The 23676-nt window shown below is 39.8% G+C and overlaps 1 protein-coding gene across 1 annotated transcript in view; it reads right to left on the bottom strand.

Moving 5' to 3' along the window:
- LOC308123894 (protocadherin-15-like) overlaps window positions 1-23676 on the bottom strand; it is a gene marked incomplete at both ends in the record, with an annotated part of 180180 nt that overhangs the window by 6010 nt on the left and 150494 nt on the right. The window contains 3 exons of the mRNA XM_080486619.1: window positions 5458-5531; window positions 5708-5746; window positions 6577-6598. Coding sequence (XP_080342745.1) covers window positions 5458-5531; window positions 5708-5746; window positions 6577-6598 — 135 coding nt within the window. The remainder of the gene's footprint in view (window positions 1-5457; window positions 5532-5707; window positions 5747-6576; window positions 6599-23676) is intronic.

The raw sequence follows: 23676 nt of genomic DNA, 5'->3' as shown, positions 1-23676 counted from the left end.
GCTCTGCCATTACATTACCCAGCCAAGTAATAACCAAATGGATGAAGCATGTGGATGGCAGATTGGTGTGGGTGAGAGAGAAGGGAAGGAGGGACGAGAGGGGAAAAAAAAGAGTGAAAAATGAAGGGGCTGCAACTGAAAGTCCAGGTAATATATAAATGTCACATTTATGCGCTTTACAGTGGACCTCGCCATGCCGCAGTAGTGAGACTTAACCTCCTACTGAAACCCGAAAATGGGATTTCAGTAATTAACCTACAGACTCAAAATCACATTAGTGAAAGCCTTCAGTAACTCCATCTTTCTGTTAAGTGGCCTCCACTCACTCTCTCCACATGCTCTGATTCTTCTCCTCTCTGACTCCATCACCCTCCACCCGCGTGTCAACACTAGAGGGCAGTAATAAACTGAAGCACAGCATCGGCTCATATGCATGAAATCTATCAGGATCTGTGGCGTCACAGCTCTACCCAAACCAACCGCAGTGAGTCAGAGTGTGTTTCTGGTGACGACACACGTAAATAATGATCAGCTCAGGACGAGTGATCAGAATTTCTTACAGCAAGAAGGCGACTGCAGTCAAAGGGGTGAATTCTGTAGACTGTGATAGTTAAAAGGGTGAGATTTGCTCAAAACAGACTTATTTAACAAACAGTGAAACGGGTTCATCTACCACAGTGATTCTCAAGCTTTGGCCTGTGTTCTTTACATTGTTTTTACATATTTCTTATTAAGTGCATTCTTCTCAAACTACTTTTGGCTATAAAAGTAACAGAGCTTGATTAAAACGGTAAATAACAGGGTTTCATAATCATCTCAATGATTTGATTTGTTGTGTGGTAGACGAGCTCAGAGCAGTGAGAAACTTTTATTCTTTAATTTAGAAAGTTACACTTCAGCCTTTCCTTGTTTCTTTTAAACAATGTGATGTCAAACATAAGGCCCGTGAGCCAAATACTGGCACGCAAGAGGCCATAATACGGCCAAACCACCAAGCAAATTGAAGTCATTTCAAAGAAAAACACAATTTATTATTTTTTTTAAACAAATGCCTTAAGACTAGTGGACTCAACACAGAGATGCTGTCAGGGTGAGGTTATAAAAACATGCATAATGCAAAAGCTAATGTTTGTTTGGACATTTCACTGTATTTCATCGTCATTAAAATTGGTTATATGTTGAGATTGTAGTCATTGCCAGTATTAATATATAAAATAGACATTTTCATCATTTATGAATCAAAATGCCCCGTTTACATAACGTTTGCAGTGAAAATGCATCGTTTTTGCATTTTTGTTTCAGAAAACTTACATTGTTTTTTGTAATGAAATCACAGCGAACAATATGCTATAAACATTAACTATGGTGAGTACACAGACATTCATATGGACAGACAACAAAGTTGGATTGTTGTTCCAAGGGACTGTCAACTATAAAACTACCAAGTCCCAGGAGAATATGGACTGGGAGTCATGACACTCTGGAAGCTGCCATCTACTGAGCACGTGCAGAAAAACTATTTACAATAGTGGTGGAGGACTGAGCCTAAGCTTAAACCTAAACTAAACATTATAACAATTTGTTTTTGTGTTAAAGAAAACAAAAAACACTTTTGCAGGATACTAGTAAAATGGAGTGATTAGGTTGAGATGACAGGACTGTAAAAAGCTCTTAAGTAAGAATTTTATCCTCAAGCTTTTATTTCAACAATCAGTTTGGCACTCCAACAGGTTTTCGTTACATACAAATGATGTTTAGTTGTTTTTCTGTTGTGGCTAAAAATGACAAATGTAAAAAAGTATTATTCTTTATAAACATGCAAATGAATCCTATAAAGAATGAACTTGGGTCCAGCATGCTGTGAATTTGCATTATGGAAAAAGGGATGTTCTGGCCATCTGTTTGTCTATTTATTTATTTATTGTTCTTCCCATAGATCCAACCCCCCCCCCCCCCCCCCCCCCCCCCAATTCAATTCAACTAAATGTGGTTTAAACAAACCTTGCTTGTCCTTTTTTAACTAAATACATTTTTTTAAGAGTTATATAAAATGACTATTAGATTGTTTTAATCATTGCCTTTGAAGTGAGGCAGAAATTAGGAAACAAGGTGTTGTCTGATGGATTATCATCTTATTCTCAAGTAATCTGTGTGATGTCCCACCGTGGGGTAACGTATCCAGAAAATGAAATTGCATTACATTTCTGGGCTGAAACACAGAAATGTTATAACACAAATTATAAACTTTAAGTTTGTGCTTTACTCTTGTACAAAGTTCTGTTTAACTTGATTTTAAGTTGTGTGCAAAGGTAATGAACCCATTAATATTATAGATTTAAGGGTGTGGAGTGCAGCGATGTGAACTGAACCAGAAACTTCACTGCTCACTTTATATGAAAAATCTTAGGAAAAACACTTAGTTTGTTTTTGCCATACATTGAATGCAAATCGTAATTTTTTTTATGTCTATTTATTATGGCATAAGAAAAACAAACATATGAAATATTTTCATTATTTTACAAAGTTGTTGATTTTAATGGGTAATCTCTGGATACACAAATCATTTTTATTGCTTTATGTGTTGAGTTTTTTCATGCTGCGGCAAGCTTACCAACTGCTTTTTAACTTAACAAAAAAAAAATAAAAAATAAAAGAATCATTCATTTGATGCCAAAGAAAACAAATTTGAGTATTTTCACAATTTCTCCAACGTTTTTTTTTCCTAATCAGGGTTTGTGGAGCTTAGAGTCGTCCTAAAACAACACCTCTGCTATCCTGTTTGTTCTGCTACTTTGCACAGTGTTCCAAAAATAAAAGCTGCATCTTTACTGGACTGATCATGCCAGATTTCTCGTGTCCTCATCCTGTATTTTTTCAAGTGGGTGCCCGAACTCAGCACCGATCAGCCATACGGCAGTCACTATGCTCATCACCCACGCCAATAACGCTTATGGAGAAGCAGGATTTAATCCCCGATTCCTCCATGCATAAGTTGAGTATTTTCCTCTTGACTAGAGGGCAACATGAATTTGGCTTGTTTTGTTATCTTTTTTTTTTTTTTCTCTTCCCCACTCACACAAGCATCAAAACATCAGACCTGTGCAACAAATGGTTCAAGTTATTTTCGGCATCTGTGTAAATCCAATCACAATCACGCCGATGGCAGATGGCTGCATTCCTGTGCGCAAGGAAAATCCAATTTTGGTCTCATCTTTTAAACATAGATGAAAACAAAGGTCAAAAGGTTAAGAACCACAACTCTGAATGAAGTACTAAATATAGGGGGGGACAAAACGGGGGGTGGGGGGGTATAACCAGTGAAGAGCTGCAGCTTTTTGCTTGGCTTAGACTACCTGCCCTTTTCATTTACAAGCACAACACTGATTAGATCTCAGTCCCACGGGGTCGCAAAGTCTGATTTCCTGATCCGGTGTGCATACAGAGTCAGACACGAGTTTGTGGATGTTGCTCTAAGCCACCAGCATCTGGCCCATTGTCTGCTTCCACGGCTGGCTGCCTGATTAGCTCCTACAGTATTGCAAAGCTAGGCAGAGAAAATTAGCTTTGTGTGTGTGTGTGTGTGTGTGTGTGTGTGTGTGTGTGTGTGTGTGTGTGTGTGTGTGTGTGTGTGTGTGTGTGTGTGTGTGTGTGTGTGTGTGTGTGTGTGTCTATGAGTGAGCGAACTAGCGAGAGAGCATTTCTCAGTGATATGAGTGAGTGAATGAACGTGCATGCCATGGAAGAATATATGTCTTCTATTCTCTGGGTGTGTGTGTGTGTGTGTGTGTGTGTGTGTGTGTGTGTGTGTGTGTGTGTGTGTGTGTGTGTGTGTGTGTGTGTGTGTGTGTGTGTGTGTGTGTGTGTGTGTGTGTGTGTGTGTGTCTACAAAATCAAGTTCCCACAAGTCTGCAGCAAAAAAAAAAAAAGAAAGAAGAAAGAGCAAAAATACACACAATGCATCACAGATGGCAAGCTGCACAATCCTGGGAGTTGGATGCAATTAGTCTCCTTCACATTTGCAGTGATGTAAGGTGTGTCTAATACAGGTAAAGTCTCACACTGCAGCACCGCCGGCACACGCAGGTTGATCAGTCCGAATGAAGTGACTTTCTATCGTTAATAGAGTCATAGTCTACACCGGCAGGCATGGGGCAGGCTGGCGGTGTCAGGATTTCACCGGCGCCGACACGCCGTGTGACTGATGCAATCGGCTGGATGTCAAAGCGGCGGCCGCCAGGCTGACTGTGTACGGCACTCGCAGCGAGAGAAAATGTGCGTCAGCAGGGCTGCAGAGTTCTGGGGGCCTGTCACCGCTGCCGATCAAAGATCAGACATGAAACCATGTGGAGAGAGCCCAGAGTCTCTATCACCTCTGTACTGAGGAACACAGCAGGGGAGAAAGTCTAAATCAAAGAAGCACTGAGTGTCACTTTTTAATCCACTGTTAGACTTCTGTTTGTGTCACAATTTAACCTATTGAGTCTGATTGAAGCTTTTTTTTGCTGAATGACTTTATTGTTAAGTTGACAACAGTATGTTTACAAAGCAGAGTGCCTAGAATCACTGTAAAGTCTTTTCTTAACCATTGAAATGTCTTGTATGCTCCACCCATATCTTTGGAAATCTACACACCCATTGCACGGTAAAGTTACACTTTATTGCCAAAAGTATTCACTCGCCAGCCTTTAGCTATGCTGAATTTTTCAGTTCTTTCACTGGACCTAAGGGGCCGAGTCCAACTCTCTAAAAACACACCACAACCCCCTGCTCCACAAAACTGGACACTTGGTACAATGCAGTCAGATAAGTACTGTTCTCCCGGTAACCAACAAACCCAGGTTTGGATACAGCCGCTCGGCCATGAAAGTAGCTGAGCAAATACTTTTTGCAATATTGTGTATATTCAGAGTCAGGGTGCCTGAATTACAGAATGTGTGAAATCAGATCATTATCATTATCTTGAAATTCTCCTGTAATGTTGCAAATTCAGATTATTTCCCAAAATTCTTCAGTGGTTTGAGATGCTGTTGTTTCTGAACTACTTTCTTAATTCCACTCCAGCCTGTAACCAACATGCCTTATTGCATTTAGTGGTGCTTCTCCTTTGTATTTTAGGAGTCTCCAATGATTTTAATCGTAATTCAGGTGTTTGTTGCCTCGATCCATCCACAATCATATTCAAAGGAAAATTCAGGATCACAAACTAACCTCACATGCATGTTTTTTTTATCTGGAATGTAGGAGGAAACCTGGCTAGGCTTTAAACCCGTGACCTTCTCACTATGAGTTGAGAGTGCAAGCCGCCCTGCAGCCAAATCTAAGTTGCAATATACGAAAGCGCAAAATACTGCGTATGGCAATATGTTCTCAGAAAATAGTGTTTTTCACGTTATCGGGTGCAGATTGTCACGGCAGACATGTCAGATGTGTAGAAGAAAAATCCACGGAAGTACAAACCCGTGGTCGTAGTTGTAGTAGTCCTGTGTGTAATAGTCCTGACCGGGGTCGATGCCCGACTCCATCGACAACTCCTGTTAGATTGAAGGATCATTATTTGCTGCTTTAGAGGCAAACAGACACGACGATCTGCACCAACAAACACTCACACTCTGGTTAAACAGTGAAGCCTCTGCTTTCATACATCCACACTGCATCAGAACAACAAACACGTGCAGAGAGAACGGCAGGAAGGAGAAAGTCCGAGTACCTCTGGCCGGAGCAGAGAGGGTCGGAGGAGCTGTTGTGTCTGCCGGAGGGAAAGAAAAGCCGTGACAAATAAGACAAATGTAGACAGATCATGCATTCCCCACAGGATGGGAATGTATCTGCTGTGGAAACGTCCACAATTCAGTTGTGGATGACCAGGTTATGAAATGCTTTTATTTGATGTTGAGAAATTATTTGTGGGAGGTGGAAAGCCCATTAAAATGTAGGTTTTGTTTTAAGTAATACCTGGCATTCCTCTGTACTGTTGCAGAGCATGAATAAGGACTCAAATGTAGCATTTAAAACAATCGTATTGCAATATTCTTAATGCACTTATGGAAAAATGCATTAAAAGGATTTGCCCAACTGCAGACTAAATAAATAAATGCACAGTTATTGGCATTGAATTATTAATGCATTAAAAGTGTCCATGATGCAGTTATTATAAATTGTGAAAACAAGATTAACGGAAACGTAGAACTGCGACAGTAAAGAAATATATTTCTAATACTTCATTATTATGAGAAAGGTTGTCGTTAATACAACATAGTTTTCTTGTTATTGAGACATAGTTTGTGTCTTTTTGCTGTTGCGTTGTGCCGTTGACTCCTCTGATTGACGAGGAAACTTCGTTGTATTAATGAGAAGCTTCGTAATAACGAGAAACAGCGCAGAAATATATTCCTTTCTACCTCTCTGTAAAGACACCCCAAGCAATGTAACTTCATTTTAATTACTAGAACAAAAAAGAACAAAAAAAAAGAAGAGCAGAAACCAAAGCAGAGTACAAGCAAACATCAGAAAAAAAAACAACAGAAAACACAAAGAAAGTGACACACACACATGCATCTACAGCAGGAAGACGCCTACCTCATGCTGCCCATATCCGCGCCTGGAAAGTTGAAAAGAGACACGGTGAGAGCAGTCGCCCATATTACAAAGAAACATGAGAGCCTCTGTGTGCTCCAGATGTGTGTTTAATGCACATCAGCACTTTGTTGTGTTCTTACCCTGCAGGAAATGGGATGTTTGCAACAAATCTTCAAACGAAAGTAACTCGCCGGACACGTGAGTGTATATAGATGTAATTGTCCTGTTTTTTTTTTTTTTTATGGCGAAAGAATAAGAGTAAGAGACTAAACACATCAAAGAAAAACAGAAACATTACAGCAGCGAGCCTGTAATGTCACTTGCGGTATAATTTGTTGTTTTATTTGACAACAACTTGTGATTATAGCTTCATGAATATGTTGGAGTTCACATCTCATTTGCAATCAAAATAAGTTCAATCTGTTGACGGGGAAAGTGCTAATGGTGCATGTCAATAACCTGCATGTCGCTGTTATGAAATGCCACCTTGGTGTAAATCGGGATTTAGTAGAATTTGACTTTTTTTTTTATTAATTATCATCTAAATCAGGAAAGATCTGTACATGTAAATATGCTGTTTAGTGTAAATCTGCTGAGACACTGTTAACAACCTGTGAGCAAATGACACTCCTGGTTTAAACTTTCGCTTTATACTTTAGTTTTTTAACTCTATATACAGTATATGTTCCAACACTATTTCTCTCAATCACATCTTGTGTGTTGTATAGTTTTAAGGGCAAGGATGTCTAATTAAGGAAGGAAACTCTGGTATGAGTCAAAACTCTACTGGTTCCATAGATACGCTTCATTTGTGTTGACAAAAGTGATTTTTTCTGTGATCAAAAAAGGTCAAATGGACTTTGGATTCTGAATCAAGGTAAGGAGACGACAATATTGATTCGGATTGGGAGAAATATAGTTTTTATATTGCTGAAGAAACAGAACATTTATCTAAACATGTGGGATTTATTAAAGCTACCAGTCATCAGTCAATAGATCAAATTATTAGAGGGAATGCAATTTTTGATTTTAGGCAATTTATTGTTGACACAAGATGCCGTTTATCAGCAATGATGTAGTGATTTGAACACTGTTCAGATGTCTCCGAGACTTTTTCTATTAAGCTGCTAGTAGCAATAAGAACATTAAGCTTTCACTGGTTTTAACACTTTAAACTGCTTTCAACAAATATATGCCAATTGCATATTTTGCATCTAAAAGTTTACAGACACACCAAAACATGATATATGTCAATTTTAACTTGTATAAATTATCTTATAAAACAAAATGTTGAGTACTCTAAGCCTACAATACAAAGAACGCTTTATATTATTACGAGACTTATATAATAGTAATATTTATTTACTAGGTGCATAATAAATAAATCTATACGGACACTTGCAGTACCTTTCTGTGCACTACATACTTTATGTACAAGCATGGTTTTCACATTTTGAAGACCAATACAGCAGTGAATGTCAGTTTTTTTCCACTCTATTTTGTTGGATTTCAATCAATTCAGTATCAGGCTGTCCTCGGCATAGAGACATCATAGCAGTATTGGACATCCAGTACTTCTGGTACTAAAATATTTCATGACAAGCATTTTATTCTTCTGTATTTCCTCTGTCAGGACAACTATTGTACCTCATGTACAGCTCTGAAAACTATATATTGTATACATGGTATATAGTCATGACTGCGTTATATGACACATTTGCATTCAGTGCTTTCAGAGTTTACATAAATCTACAAGGCCAAACTTCTTTTTTTTTTTCTGGCTCTCTCCTTGTAAGATGGATCAAAACTGATTTAATTAAATTCCATGAGCCTCGTAGTCATTATGAGGTTGGCAGCGACCAAGTAGCAGCTCGCTAATCACCACCTGGCTTTAGCAGAGTTGTATCAATCACTTTTTTCTTCCTTCCTTTGTCTTCTATCCTGACAATATTCAAATCCCAGAAGGGGAAGCAATGAAAACTTAGAATTCTAATTGATTTAAATCCGATTGGATCCATTCCGCACGCAGCCACACTGATGGAAACATGAACAGCGGCTTAATATTGTTTACAGCACTGTGAAATTAATCGGCACTGTTGTGAGAAAACAAGGTTCAGTAGTAGCAGTAATATAAAGGAAGCGCTAATGGAAACGGAGAGAAGGAAAACTGTATAAACATTGACATTTTCGAAAAAAATAAAATAAAATAAAAAATTGGTGTGAAAAGAGCCACGGGGAAAACACAAGGAGAGGAGTAAAGAAAAATGACCAAGGAGCTCTCTGTCCATTTATGTTGCCACTGCATGTAGTGTCGTGTGAAACCAAAGTAATGAGCTGGCAAAATGAAGACGTATCGCACAACAACAAATGGAGACTTTTAGAGGACACGTCGGATTCTCCCCCTCTCTGTCATTTAAATGCAAAAACACACAGGGGCTCACGCAAATTGCTAAATCGCTTCAGCGTTTCATTAATTCTTCTGGAAAAATTCAGACGAGAATAAAACTCTAACAGGCACAGGCATCACGCCTCAAGGAGAAACGAACAGTATCCCCATTAACAACATCGAAATCCAGCTTCAATTGAAGGGATGGGTTTTAATAGACGACCATTGCTTCGATAAAGATTAATAGATGAATGCATCGATGATAAGCATTTGTGGTGAGATCTGCAGGTTACGATGAAATAACCTTATTCAGCCGTTGTTGTATCGACAACTCTGTGCAGTGTATGTGAACAGTCAAGTAATGTTTTTGTGCATTTCTTAGTCGCGCTGATTCGTGTCGTCGTCTCTCATGACCGACTCTCACTCACCTCATGACACTCGGCATCATTTTGCCGTTTTCTTTTCCCACTTTGTCACTTTTCCTCTTCCTTTAGTCCTGAAGCTGCTGTAGCGCTCTGAACCTTTTTACACACATTTGTCAATTCCTATTTTATTTTATTTTACTTTTTTCACCAACTTGTTACTCTGTCTGCTTTTTTCTGCTTCCTTTCTCAGGATAAATCTACTTCTGTATCACCTTTTCTCTTTGTTGTGTTGAGAATAACTTGAAAATAAAAACACTCCACTGAAAGGAGGCGGTGATCCAGCAGAAGAGAAAGGAGAGACGGGAGTTTCTCTCAGTTGTACAGGTAGTGGGAGCAAAGGGCTTCAAAGAGGCTTTTCTGTTTATTTTATCAGAACTAGCGATTTGGAAATATGATTTCAAGAATTTCCAACTAATATCTAATGACACCCACCTTGGTGTTAACATTTTTAGGTGTGCATCATGTGACAGTAAGAGTTTTACTTATAATTTAATTCTTCTATGCCTATACAAGTCATGGCTCGGTTTATAAAACTATATAAAACCAATGCATTATTATTATCGTGGAACGTGAGCTGGCTTTAGACCGTCGTGAGACAGGTTATTTTTACCCGACAGATGATGTGTTGTTGCATTAGTAATTCTTGTTCATTTTATCTAATTTTTACTCTGTCATATTGCTATTTTAACTTTAAAAACACAAAAATGATGCATTTAGACTTGCTGTCGTGTAAATTGTGCCTCAGTCTTTACATATGGCAGGAATTTTAAACAATATAGGAAAAAGAACATCATTCTTCTAAAAATTAACTCACATGCCCCTCACACCAATCAGTAACATTTTAATAATTGTTTATAATACTATAAGGAATCATTCTGACAATGAAAAATATAACTAAAATGCTGGTTAGACACTTTTTCTGGGAAGTCCTTATACAGAGTTTGTATGTATGTATCGTAATTGTTATGCCTATTATGGTTTTCCAGTAAATTGGTTTTTACATTTGGGATTTGGGACATGCTATCTGATCATATTGTACTGCTGTAATTATTCAGTGTCTGTGTGGTGAAATATCTTTGATTATCTGGTGCCCAAAATGAAATAAAACAAAATGAAATGAAATGAATTAGTCTTCAGAATAAGATTTTTTTTCTCCCCCCTACAAATTTTAAGGTAAAGTCATGCTGGGAAAAAAGCTTCGCCTGAAAAAAAAAGAAAAAAAAGCTTCATGGTGATAAATTCTTTTTATTTATCCGACGGATTTTATTGCTTCAGGAGTCTCAGTCCAGTGACATTCACCCACATCGTTCGCACTCACACACCGATGGTGCGAGGTGCCAAGCCAGCAAGTTTGTGTTACGTGTTTTGCACAAGGGCCGTTCCACACGTGAAAAGAGCAAGAGTGGGGAGTGAACTGCCCACATGTTAATGGAAAACACCTGAATCTACCGACGGTGCCGCAGTGAAGCCGACCTTTAAGCTCATGACTGATAAAGCCTTTGGGACGAGAGTTGAAACATCTTCAAGACTTCAGCCATGTGCGACCATCTTCATGGTACAATTAGACGTGACCTTTAAAGTGGTTGGCCAACCTAGTAGACTTCCTAGAAATGCCGCCACTTCTCCAGATCCCTGCAGATGATTGTGTTACAGCAGAGACAACTGCTTTCCAAAAGTCAACAGAAAAAGAAAAGACCAACTATCCAGGTGTGGAAGATCACTCATGTGCAACATGTCGGATCCCAGTGATGGGGGTAGACACACAGCGGCCATTTACACCCCAGCGAAATATTGTTTCATTTGCTGCATCCACTTTCTATTTACTGCTTCACTGGCACAGACTTCCCACAGTAATCTCTGCTGTAGCGAGGACAAAAAAAAATAAATCCTGTGACTTTACAAGTAATCCAATTTAAAATGAATGTTGAAAACAATACATATTCCCCCAAGATGTCGACAGTTGTTTTTTGTCTGGCAAAAGCACATGGTGGAAAGCGAACGAACGGAAAACAAAACGTGTTTGAGAGACAATGAAGGTGCTCTTCTGTTGGTTGACGGTGTGTTTGAGTGTAGCGACATGCTGCAGACGGAGGCTGAAAGTTAATCTCCACATGAAACACAGTCAGCCCAGCCAGCTGAAACTGCAGCCCCTTTAAGGCTTTTGTGTCTCTGTGTGTATTCGTTTACAGTTTATGTGGTCTTTTATGAAATCGGGACGTCCTGACTTTATCAACACATCCTGTTGTTCAATTAAAGCGAGATTAAAGAGACAGACGATTTCTCTGGAGATCCACAGATATGCGACGTCTGTCAGAGGAAATCCGCCTTATTAATTCAAGAGATAAGCCCATCAGGGTTAGTTTCCTTCGGCTGTATGTTATAATTTGATCCAGTGGCACAAACCATGATCAGCAGCGCTGATCTTGTGGGACAGATGTGATCCGTACTTGTCACGATGACAATGTGCGTCTGGAGACAACTTGTTGAAGTCGTGTCAACGCTCGGCAGTGAAAATCATCTGCAGGCAATCGAAGTCTGCGCTTCCTTATCTCAAGTCAATCAATGTGTAATCTGGTTTTGGACATGTTTTTGAGTAATCCCAGACAGGTAGAGAAGCATTTTTTTTTCCCGCCTATTTGCAGAGAATGCCCAAAATGCCGTCACTGAATGTGACGGATTGCTCACAGGCTACGTTTTACATTTTTAAAAACACCCTTGTTACTCTATTTTCATTTAGGCCCTTCTTTTTTTCCCCGATTTCCATCAATTTGATTGTGAATAGATGAGAAGTACAAACACATAAAATTCTAACACCCTATAGGTCTGTACGTGATCCATCGTACCTGAACATGAACGACAATTACAAATCACGTCAGAGGCAAGCAGGAGGCACATAGTTGATAGACTTCATGTAGTCACGAAGATGTCCGTGGCAGAGACTCAAGAGAACTCGAGCGAAATGTACCAAACAAACACCAGCGAGGAGTTTGGCAGCCAGGAAGACTAGCAAACCAGCCAAGAATATTTCGAAATGGCTGGATTCAAAAACAACCCCTTTCAAATGCACTGCAAACTCTGCACACGCAAGCAGGGCTGCCACAAACGATTATTTTGATAGTCAACTAATCACCAATTATTTTTTCAATTAGTCGACGAATCGGATCATACGTAAATTCAATGTAAAACATACAGCTTATCGCACCAGCATGAAGCTGCTCTTATATACGCTTGTAGCAACTTAACTGTGCAGCATAAAGTGCAAACAGCTCAGTAAAATAAGGAAAAGGCACTTACGTGAACAACACAAAAATAAATACTTCAGGTTTATTTTTTAGGTTTTTTCTTTCCTTAACTTGCCTTTGGCATCAACATAGCAGCAATGGGGTAGGCACCTGTAACTAAGGAATTATTAAAGTTTTGGTCTGACTGACTCAAATAAAACAAAAGTGCATTTTTTGCTCAGTGCTCACGACTGTTAACGTTTACAGCTTTATGAGTAAGTAGTAACTAAGCTCTTTGTTTACGCTAATATTAGCAGCTAACTAGCCAGTGAGCTTACCGAGACGAAGTCCCCTCTTCACCATTGTCACGAGCCACAACGTGCTTCCTTTTCAGGGGCTCGTGCATCGCAGTTGTGCTGCCGTGGAAGGCAAGTTCTGTCTTGCAGATATTGCATTGCACACTTTTCTCTTGCGTATTCTTAAAATGCTCCCCCACTTTTGAGCTCCGTTGCCGCCGGGTCGCCCGTCTGGGACAACTTCCGGTGACATCACGGCTGAACCCGATTACAACTACTGCACATGTGTGTCAAGGACAGAAAGGCAGACGCGGCAGTGGAAGGTGCCGCGGCAGTTTTGAGAGAAAAACAAAGATTACTTAGATTAGAAGACTATTAAATTAGTTGTCGACGATTTTAATAGTCGACATAATCGGGACTAGTCGACTAATCGTGGCAGCCCTACACGCAAGTACCACGAGCTAATGGCTTTGAAAATATTACAGGCAACATGACAGGCATTATGGCATTTCGAAGAATGTTGGTTTTGTTGGAAGTTGGGTTGCGGCGCTAAAGGGCCCTCTGGCACATGGCCGAGGCTGGTTTTGTTCTTAATGGCAGTTTCTTTCAACCCTTTACTTATAGTTTTATACTTTAACTAGTTTTGAAGTTACTTTTTCTTGCTTGAGTTGATACATTAACATCTATAATCAATTGAATGCCAAGTTCTATACTTGAGTAATAAATGTGAGTAAATTTGACACGTCTGCAGGTAGTACCGTACATAAAAAAAAAAAAAATTGATTCTTTACGATCCAATCCATCCCATCTTCAGGAAAGATGATATTTTTGCAGCGAAGATGTATTTCTACACATTCACACTACATGTATACATTTTTCAAAAAGGCAGTTTACAAAGACAACAAGCCGATCACGAACAAACATGGCTTACAGTATAATTTATTTGCTGTGGAGATCTTTGTGTGTATTTGTCATTCAGTTGAGCAGAAATATACGCCACTTCTCGGTCTGTCACGATGCGACTTGTCATGTGACTTTTACATGCTGCTTGCATGAATTACACTTAGAATGCCTGCCTGCCAAGGCCTCGGGCATGACGGTCAAAGCAATTTCCCCCGTTAGGCTCCGAAATGAATTCACTTACATGGGAACAAACAACTCACCCCTGCACTTGGCTCCAAAGTGGAGAGACGATGCTTTTTAAATGACACGTCAATATACTTTAACTTAAGCATATTTTACATGGAGGTTTTTGTCATTTCATAAGAAGGCCAACATCTGGTCTGCAATAAAGCCCCTTAGATGTGTGCTGAAATGCCTTTCAGTTTAGAAAACAGCCCATAAAATGAGGCAGCATGACCTTGATAATATGCAGTATCTCATACTTGAGGTGAGAGTGAAAAATTGTATCTCATCATTATCATGCCACAGATGCAGGCCGTTGTAAACAAGTCTGCTGGCATGTTTCCATCCAGAGGAAACTACTGCAGGTATGCCATAAACATCCATCAGTATATGTATTTATTCTGTTTTTCCTGGAATGATTTAATTTTTTAAGCTGAAGAAGAGTTAAGGTGTTAATGTTTTCTTACTGTGCCATTTAAGCTACATTAGGAAACCTGCACTCCATTTTGTTTTTGGGGCAATCATAACCAAGTAGTAACGACACACCTTTAAAGTTTTAACTGATCAAAAACAAAACAAAATTATCAGACATAGTCTTGTTTGATAAAAATAACTTATTATTGTTGTGCAGATGTGAGCTCATATGTACATGAATAGAAGCAACAGATGATTGGTACAAGAGTTAATTGAACAGTGTAGGATGCATTAAGACTAAACCCGGAGAAGTACACACTGATAATTGGAAATAAAATAGCAAATAACAACTAAAGTAAGAACGCAATAACAAAAGATTACATCTACATGATGTAACTTTTTAAATATAATCCAAAACCAATTAATTATTAGAGATTTCTGCATTTGACCAAATATGATAAGAGCCTAATCATAAGATGGTTGTATGTGTCGCTGTTCAACTATAATTGAATTGAAAAACTTTCTACAGCAAGAGTGTCAAACATAAGGCCCGTGGGCCAAAAACTGTCACCAACAAAGCTCCAATCTGGACAAACCACCAAGTAAATTGTAAAAATTTGAAAGAAAACATAGATTTTATTAAATAAATGATTAAATAGACACAACAGAACACTGACACACAAACTGACATACCAGTGATGTTGCCATGACAACTAACTATCTTGCTTTTATTCATGCAGTCAGTGCGAGTTTGTAAAAACACCCATAATGCAACAGCTATAGGAGACGTTTCTGGGATATTTCACTGGATTTTGTACCAGAGCGTTTCATTAAAATTGTCTTTATGTTGAGATTGTAGTCATTTGGGTAGTAATCCTTTGGTTTTGAGAAAATAAACATTTTCATCACGTATACTCTACTTCACGACAACAAAAAACTTTGAAGTTTAGAATTAAAGGTTATTATGGTCCGGCTGACTCAAGATGAAACTGCACTATGTGTTTGACATCCCTGTTCTAAGGACAAGTCTTAATTTCTTTTAGGACAAGAGTTTTTTCTTCTTTAAAAGCACATGCAATAACACGAATTAAAAGTAGTTTTATCAACAATACAGTCTCTTATTTGCTTATTTTATTCCACCATAGATTTGGTGCCTCACTGGTTTTGTCTTGTGCTCTGGCTCCGCCTACTCCTCCAAGAGCACATCATTCTCGCTGCCATCCAAAGTGTTTGAGATGGAGCATTTTAAGGCCTTCGAACCGATTGTGAACAACATTCCGCAAATGTTGCCGAATTTTCGTCCCCAGTTTGATCGAGTCACCGTTCATATCATAGCATGTTCCTTTTCTTCCTGTTGTTATTCAGACCTCAGCATAACACCGGGAACTGAATAATCAACACCAAATTAAAGACATTCTCACTTATTCACTCCCATTTCGATGAGGGAAACAAAATCTGTCTTGTAGGCGGAGTGGTTTCTGACATGCATTCGGACTGAAGCTACTATTTCATCTGATAAAACACACAAGTCTGATAAAACACTAAGTGCACAACAGTTATGTTTCGGTTCTGCGGCGCTTCATGCTATGAAAAGTGATGCAATGAGTTTGTAGACTTGAATCCACTCTTGCTCAGAGATGATTCAACATGTTCTGTTCGAAAATCTGTGTGTCTTCGCAGACAGATCAACGAGACACTCAGACTTCCAAATGAGTGTGGAAGGCAGAAGCAAGAAACAAAATGGGAAGCCCCTTCTCTCAAACACGGCCCAAGAAAATAATGTCTTTCACCCTTCAAGGTCTTTGGCAAATCCAGCTGTGTTGGAGTCTCGTCTGCATCCCATCACAGTTTGCAAGCGGAGCTTGACTAAACATCATGCGGTTATGAATTCAGGACGGGTCCACTTAAACGTTTTGTGGATGAAGTTTTCACCGCACATTGAACTTTTCTATCTGGCAAAAGGTTAACACATAATGTGGATTGAATGCTGCAGCATTAAAAACAAAGACCTTCAGGATTGATGTTTTGAATTTGAATTTTTGTGGTATTTAGACTACAATTCCCCACGCTGCATGAATTCACTTTTTACGCTTCCTAATTTCCCATCTTTTATTTGTCTTTCTGTTTTTTTGTTTTTTTTTAAAGCTTCTAGAACGTATTTATTATTTTACCCTCGTTTTGCTACTACATGTTTTCCCCGAAATTCAAATAAAGAATTCTTTGTGCGTATTTGTAATGCACTTCCCAATAACTAAGAGCACAACTTCCTCCCAGGATCAATAATCCATTTAAATTCTTTGTTTGGCAGCGAGGACTACTTCTCTATTATTACCCTTGCTCTGTTCTTACAGTACAACACATGTGTGTATATGAGGATGTTATTTTTTTACAAAATCATAGCGCGTATTTTTACGCCTATTTCTTTTCTCAAGCTCAAACAATTTGTCTTGATTTGTTTTTCTTTTTCCGACTTTACCCTTCATGTATCCCTGCAAAACTAAAGAAAGTAAATACAGTTCTTAGCCGACTGTTCGTGTAGGGATCAAGGCATCAATCACGTTTAATCACACAACATAATTGGAAATCACTTTAATCTATGAACGTATTTCTCTGGAGGTAGAGTTGAGAAAGTTACAGTGTGTCGACTCAAATTAGTAAAGATAGACATGTTTGCTGACAGGAACAGACAGAATACGTAATCGTGTGGGGGAAAAAAATATATTTGTGATCTTACAGTTACAGCACTTGGTATCTATGTAATTGTGTAGACTGATTAAAGATAGACTCAGTGTGACAGTGACCACAACACTGGCTGCAACTCTGTGATGGCAGGAGTACTGTAGAGCGGGTTTCATGCAAAGAAAAGACAAATCATCTCTGTCTTGGAAGGTTCGATTCAAATGGGCAAGTTTGGTAAAAGAAATGTGTATAATTAGTATGATTAAATTGACGTATAGTTTTGTTGTGGGTTTTCTTTTTTCTTCAGAATGTATGATCTCTTCATATCACAGTTCAAACTGGGATGTCTTCATAACTTAATCCTCATGTTTTTCTACAGTCTGGTCAAGCCAAATAATAGATCGAGCTTTAGGTTTTGTCTTTTTTTTTAACCTCAGTAAACACCATACGTTCTCATACTTCAGCTATTGGCAAGTGGTGCCCCGCGAGTCACATGACATCAGTTTTTATTTCAATGCAAGACGGTTCTAATCCACACAAAATAGTTCTGAAATACTGTAAAAATGTAATGCAATTAAAATGGAAGTCATCAAATGCATGAATTGTGATTCATTATAAACCCATTCACTTTACGTTAAACTACTTTTGTTCTCATGCACGATGAAATAATCCGGTACAATTTGGACGTCTGGGAGAGAAGATGTGACTTTTGTTCCTGTCATAAATGCTTACAAGATGGAAGGATTGAAGAGTTTGGTTGCAAACTAAAAACTCACTGCTGATCCCAGAAAACACCGACACACTGGTGGCTCCAGTATTATTCTCTTCTGTCTGTTTTATTTTCTTCATCACAGCAAATACACAACAACTATATAACCTACAGAGGAGTTAGCCGGAAGCATGTCTAAGTCATATCAAACTTTTTAATCAACTTGTCATCACAGCGTCTGCCGACGATCATACGTCTTGTTTAATCTCATTGACAATAACACTGACTGAAGCCGACTGATCTTAATCTATTGCTGACAAGTAAGTAATTTATGAGCAATGGATATAAAATGTTAATGACAGCAGTCAAACCGAGAGTTAACAAGGAGATATTTCACCACTCTTAATCATTTGATTTCATAGTTCCCATCTGGAGCTACTCTTTAAATTGTCCTCTCCTTTTCCGTCACAGCAGGAACCATTAATTCAAAGGAAAGACTTTATTTGCCCCTAAAGTTTATCTCGCCTATACTTCCTTTCCCATGTAGAATACAGGAAACCATGTTGGAAGAACACAGCTGTTGTGTGGTAAAAATAAATAAATAAATGAAATAAAAAAAATTCACCAAATCATCATTGCGTCACACTGAGCTATTTCCCTTGACAGCTGTGCAGCGGCTTCACAGTCGTGTTTGGAAATTTCCCTCTGTGGACTTTCTGTCTCACCAAGTTCAAGGCTAGAGCATCGTTGACTGAGAGGGAAAACGTTTCTCAAGTTCTTCCACAATGGAATTCATGTTTGCATTGGGCTGAATCTGCGGTGGCGGAGGAACGTCCCCTCCGTCTCCCCTGCCGCCTCCTCCACCTGCATCTCCTCCTCCTCCTCCTCCTCCTCCTTCTCTACCTCCCTCTCCCCCTTCTCCTCCTCCAACTGCTAATGCATCCAAAGTATCGAGGGAATCGAGGGAGTCCACTGAAGAGCGGCTCCTCATGACCTTTTTGAGGGGAATTTGTTTCTGATCTATCTGGCTGAACATGTTGGCCACAGACTTCTCAATGTCCGCTATGTTCTGAATGTTCTTCAAGATTCCTTTCAGTTCTCTCCGGGGAGGGTCGGGCTCCACGAGCAGGGGCGGGGGCGGCGGCCGGAGAGACACGGGCCGCAGGGCGGGCACCTCGGAGAGTGACGGGAGGACAAATGTGGACGGACGCAGGAGCGAGGGAGACAGGGGTGGAGGGAGAGGTGGCGGTGGCGGAGGCGGCGGTTGAGGAAGCTGCTGTTGTGTGTGGTTGGACTGAGGTAAATCAGGAGGGACAGGAGGAGGGGAAGCTGGGTGCGGTGGTGGAGGTGGTGGTGGAGGAAGGGGAGCTGATGTGGGAGGGGGTGGGGGTGGGGGTGGCGGTGGCGGCGGTGGTGGTGGTGGTGGTGGTGGTGGTGGAGATGGTGGCGGTGGTGGAGGCGTTGAAGGAGGATCAGGGATACCCTCTAAATGGATCTGAAGTCTGTCATCCGTACTCTGAAATCCTGTTAAAGTCGCGCCAAAACGCCGCAGCACAGGAGGAGTTGGCTTGTGAGCTGGTGGAGGAGTGCCTCCATCACTCTGAGTTATGATGATGCTTGGAGGACCCTCTCTCAACTGAACTGTGGGGAAATTGTGGGTAGGGGTCTGCTTGTGATGCTGTGGGGACTCCAGTAAAACCGAGAGGAGAATTTCAGGTGACAGAGATCCTCGAGAGTCCCTGTTTTGCCTTTGCCTCATTTCCTGCAGGGCCTGCTGCTCAAACTGCCTGGCTTGTTCTTTCACCGACAGCTTGGGTTCAAGACTCGGGCTTCCCATCAAATCCGAGTCCAGTCCGCGATCAAACCCTGAATCCAGACCGGCATCTTTACTCTCCTTGAACTCTGCCTTCAGCAGCTCCAGCTCCCACTGTACAGGGTCCATGACCACCTGCCGCCTCAAAGCATCGTACATCTCTCTTCGGTGTAATCTCGATGGGAGGGTCCAGCTGTGTCCACCCCCCGATCCCCACCCGCTATCACTGCCACTGTATCCCCCGAAGCCCACGTCGCATCCGGGAGAGCTGAGCCTCAGCCAGGCTTCTCTGAGACCTTTCCTGGATGGAGAGAAATTCCCAAGAAGGTCCCGTCTTCTCTGGCTTCTTCCGAGAGTCTCTGGACTGCTCAGAGTCCCGTCCTCGTGGTAAATAGGGTTTTTGATTGTCAGTGGGTTTTCATCAGAGAGGAATGTGATGTTGGACTCGGATTTGGGGAGGTTGTTGAGCACCCCTCCATTGGCGACGCACTGACGGTGGGCAGCAATCGCCCGAGTGGCAAAATCAGAGATCAGACGTTGGCGGTCGCTTTCGTCCAAACTTCCACAGCTTCCACTACCACCACCGGCATGGTTCGATCGGCTGTTACATGGATCGAGGGAACAAAATGAGACAGAAAATGGAATGAAGAGAGGACTAACGAAAGAATTACAGATAAAATATGAGGGAGAAGAGTAATAATGGATATAAAAGATGCAAGTGTATAAATTAAAGCTAAATGTAATGGGAGATTGGGAATGAATGCAATTTAAATCAGCAATAGTTAATGCACAGAATGATAAAATGCAATGGTTGACAAAGAGGGGTGACAATAAGAGGATTGAGAAAGAAGGGCAGACATTCAGACATTCAGACTCTGCTAGTGTGCCTGGATAATGTAATGAAAATATACATCACATTAGGAGATGAATGAGGGACGAAACAGGAATAAATGGATGAGGAAGAATGGGACTATTTTCCTGTGCTGTGTTTACCAGAGGGACAAGAGATGGGGCACTAAAAAACTGATTTGAAAGACAAAGGAGAAAGAAAGCAAGTGGATTTCCAGTGCACTATAAAAGTACTGCTGCAGCATGACGATAAAAACCACCACCTCTACCAGGGGAAGGATAGACAACGGTGTGTCACGCAGCTCTCCGCGTCTGCAGTTTCTCCAACAACAAATATTGACTATAGTTTCACAGTACATATTAAGTCTTCTAAACTTAACTCCTAACCCAACACATTCTACACCAGGGGTGTCAAACACATTTCAGTTCAGAGGCGACATGCAGTCTAATTTCATCTCGAGTAGGCCGGACTGGTAAAATAGTAATAACCTTTAAACTTCAACTTTAAAAGCTTTCTTAGTTTTTGTACAAAGTATACGTGATGAGAATGATGATATACGAAACCATTAGTACTGAAAATGAGACTACAGTCCAATTTTAATGGTGCAACATACAGTGACATGTCCAAAAGCCTTCTCCTATAGCTGTTGCATCACTGTTTTAAAAACGTAGTACCATAGTTTTAAGGTTAGTTTGCTCGTAACACCAGCATCATGATATTTCAGCTCATGTCTCTCATTGAAATTTTTAGAATTTGCCTTTTGAGTTGGGCATTCAGATTGGAACCTCTTATAGGCCAGTTTTGGTCCACGGGCCTTATGTTATATGACACCCCTATTCTACACTTTCAATGAGCACAATCATCATACATTTGCTATCAAATCTACCAAACTTACCTTGTGATTAAAAAAAAACGAAACCCCAAAAAACAGTAAAGGCCATGTTAGAGCCCGGTATGTAAGAATGACTCGAACTATTATCAAATATGATGTAATAAAACCTAAAATGTAAAAACTGGTTGATAATGTAACAATATACTGAGCCTAAAACTTAAAAACTTTTAATATTACATAATGGGACAGGCAAAATATTTTTCTCCTAATATTTTATCAATTTTATTACATCATGAAGCGAGTCATTGATTTATGGTTTGGACTTGAACTTGAACTGCTTCAATTTGAAAAACACTGAAAGAATGAGTTCTATAAGTTTGGACTATTGGTTTATATGTCTGTATCCATATACAGTTTATGTTATTCATGTATTATTGCTGCTGCCCAAGTCATTTATAGTCTTCTGAACTCTATAATCTATTTCTCGAATCATCAGTACAAACTAATGTATAAGCATTAAATATTTTAAGATCACATTTAAATTCTTGTTAAATCTTTTAACATGATTGACTAGTTGTTACGTTTCGGGTTATATAACATTTTTCTAATTACATTTCGGGCTCAGAATTTTTGTACCAGTTTGTATATTTTGGGTTTTATCACATTATATTTTATAACACTTCAGGTCGTTGTTACATATCAGGCTCTAACAGACCACAAACACCAAACTAAAACAACTCACAACACGTTAGCTCACAATTTTCTGCATCTTACTCACTTTTGTCTGTCAGCCGCGGATGAAGGTGGGAGAGATGAAAACAAGCGAATGAAGTGACAGGATGAGTAGAAATTAAAACAAATGATGATGTGGAAAGTTGTGAAAGAAAATATCTCTAGTGCCGGAGCTGTGGTGGACAAGAGGTCAAACTAATTCCACTGCTATTTGACCCGAGCATGCTACACATGGTTAATGCATGCTGGGATGGCGGCTGGTGGTGCATTAGTGTGGTCTTGCTTCATTGCACGGTGCCACTTTTATGGTCGACACGTGCGCCTTCCAGATGGCTCATCCAGTGCGGTCCAAAGGGCCTTAGTATTAAATCTGCTGGTTGGAAATTGAGTCTATATTATATGTTCTAAATTGTTTTTTTTTTTTTTTTTTTTAGTGCCTGTGTGAGATTACGACTGGAAACCTCATGCACGGCTTAAATATACCCCCATTGTCACCGTGACCCATTCAGTGGCCTGTCTGTGCTTTGTTTAGCAAACAGGGTGTATTTTAGTAATTCAAAAACAAGATTACATATTCAACAGATCACTTTCGGAGAATCCGTTAACAGAAAAACACTAAAAGCGAAATTAGGAAGCAGAGAAGTGTTGTTTCCTAGGTTATATGAACTCCAACTGTGGTCAACAGATTTGACATTGAGTTAAGACGACGGTAAAACATGACGTATTATGAAATACTCTGACTTTTAATATAACATTTAAAAAGCATGCTTCATTTAATGTTCTGTTAATAAGTGTTAGAACATTTAATTTCTCCCAGATAATTAAAAACAGACATTAAAACCCGAGAGCCTGTCAAGAGAAAAGCCAAAAGTAATTATAACAATAGTCATAAAATTCAGTCTCCTGCACAGTTTGAAAACGGACATCAATTATAAATGAGCAAACTTGTGCACTTTGCAAGCGTCTTCTTCTTCTTCTTCTTTTTTTTCATTTTTAAGGTAATATATTATATAAAGATGGCGGTGATATCGAACACACACATGCCAACACACACACAAAGAATTACTCACGAAATCCAAAACTACTTGCTCTGCATGCATGCATGACTGTCCCACCACAATTAAATATGCTCTGCGTTTTATCAATAGAATTAATTATCGCCCAAGGTGGTCTTTATAAATTACGGGCTGCATTTATTTCAATTATCTCATATCCAAGTTCATTTCCGCACACATTTTTCAGAGGATCGCTTGGGCTTTAGTCATCGCACACGCACGCCCGCAAGTGCGCACACACACACACACACACACACACTAGGAAATCCCTTGTTGTCATTTGGAGATAGTTCTTAGCGCCACGTATATGAATTGATCTTGTGTTAATGGGAGTGGGGAGGCATATCAAGGACAGACAGGAAACCAGTGATGCATGTAATGCTGATAACAGTTCCTCTCAACTTCTTAACGCTCCAGCAAGGAATTACAAATGAGCTATCTGTGTATTGCCTTGACTGTGCGCGGTTCTAAAATCTTTCCGATAAAAGTCAATATGGTGTCCCCACATACGGTCTATATTAGACACTTGTCCAGGCATACCTTTAACAACACGATCAATAACA

This window comes from Lipophrys pholis (genome assembly GCF_963383615.2).
Source record: "Lipophrys pholis genome assembly, chromosome: 1".
Taxonomy (NCBI): domain Eukaryota; kingdom Metazoa; phylum Chordata; class Actinopteri; order Blenniiformes; family Blenniidae; genus Lipophrys; species Lipophrys pholis.
Note: the sequence above shows the minus strand (reverse complement) of the source record. Positions and strands in the feature narration are given on the sequence as shown.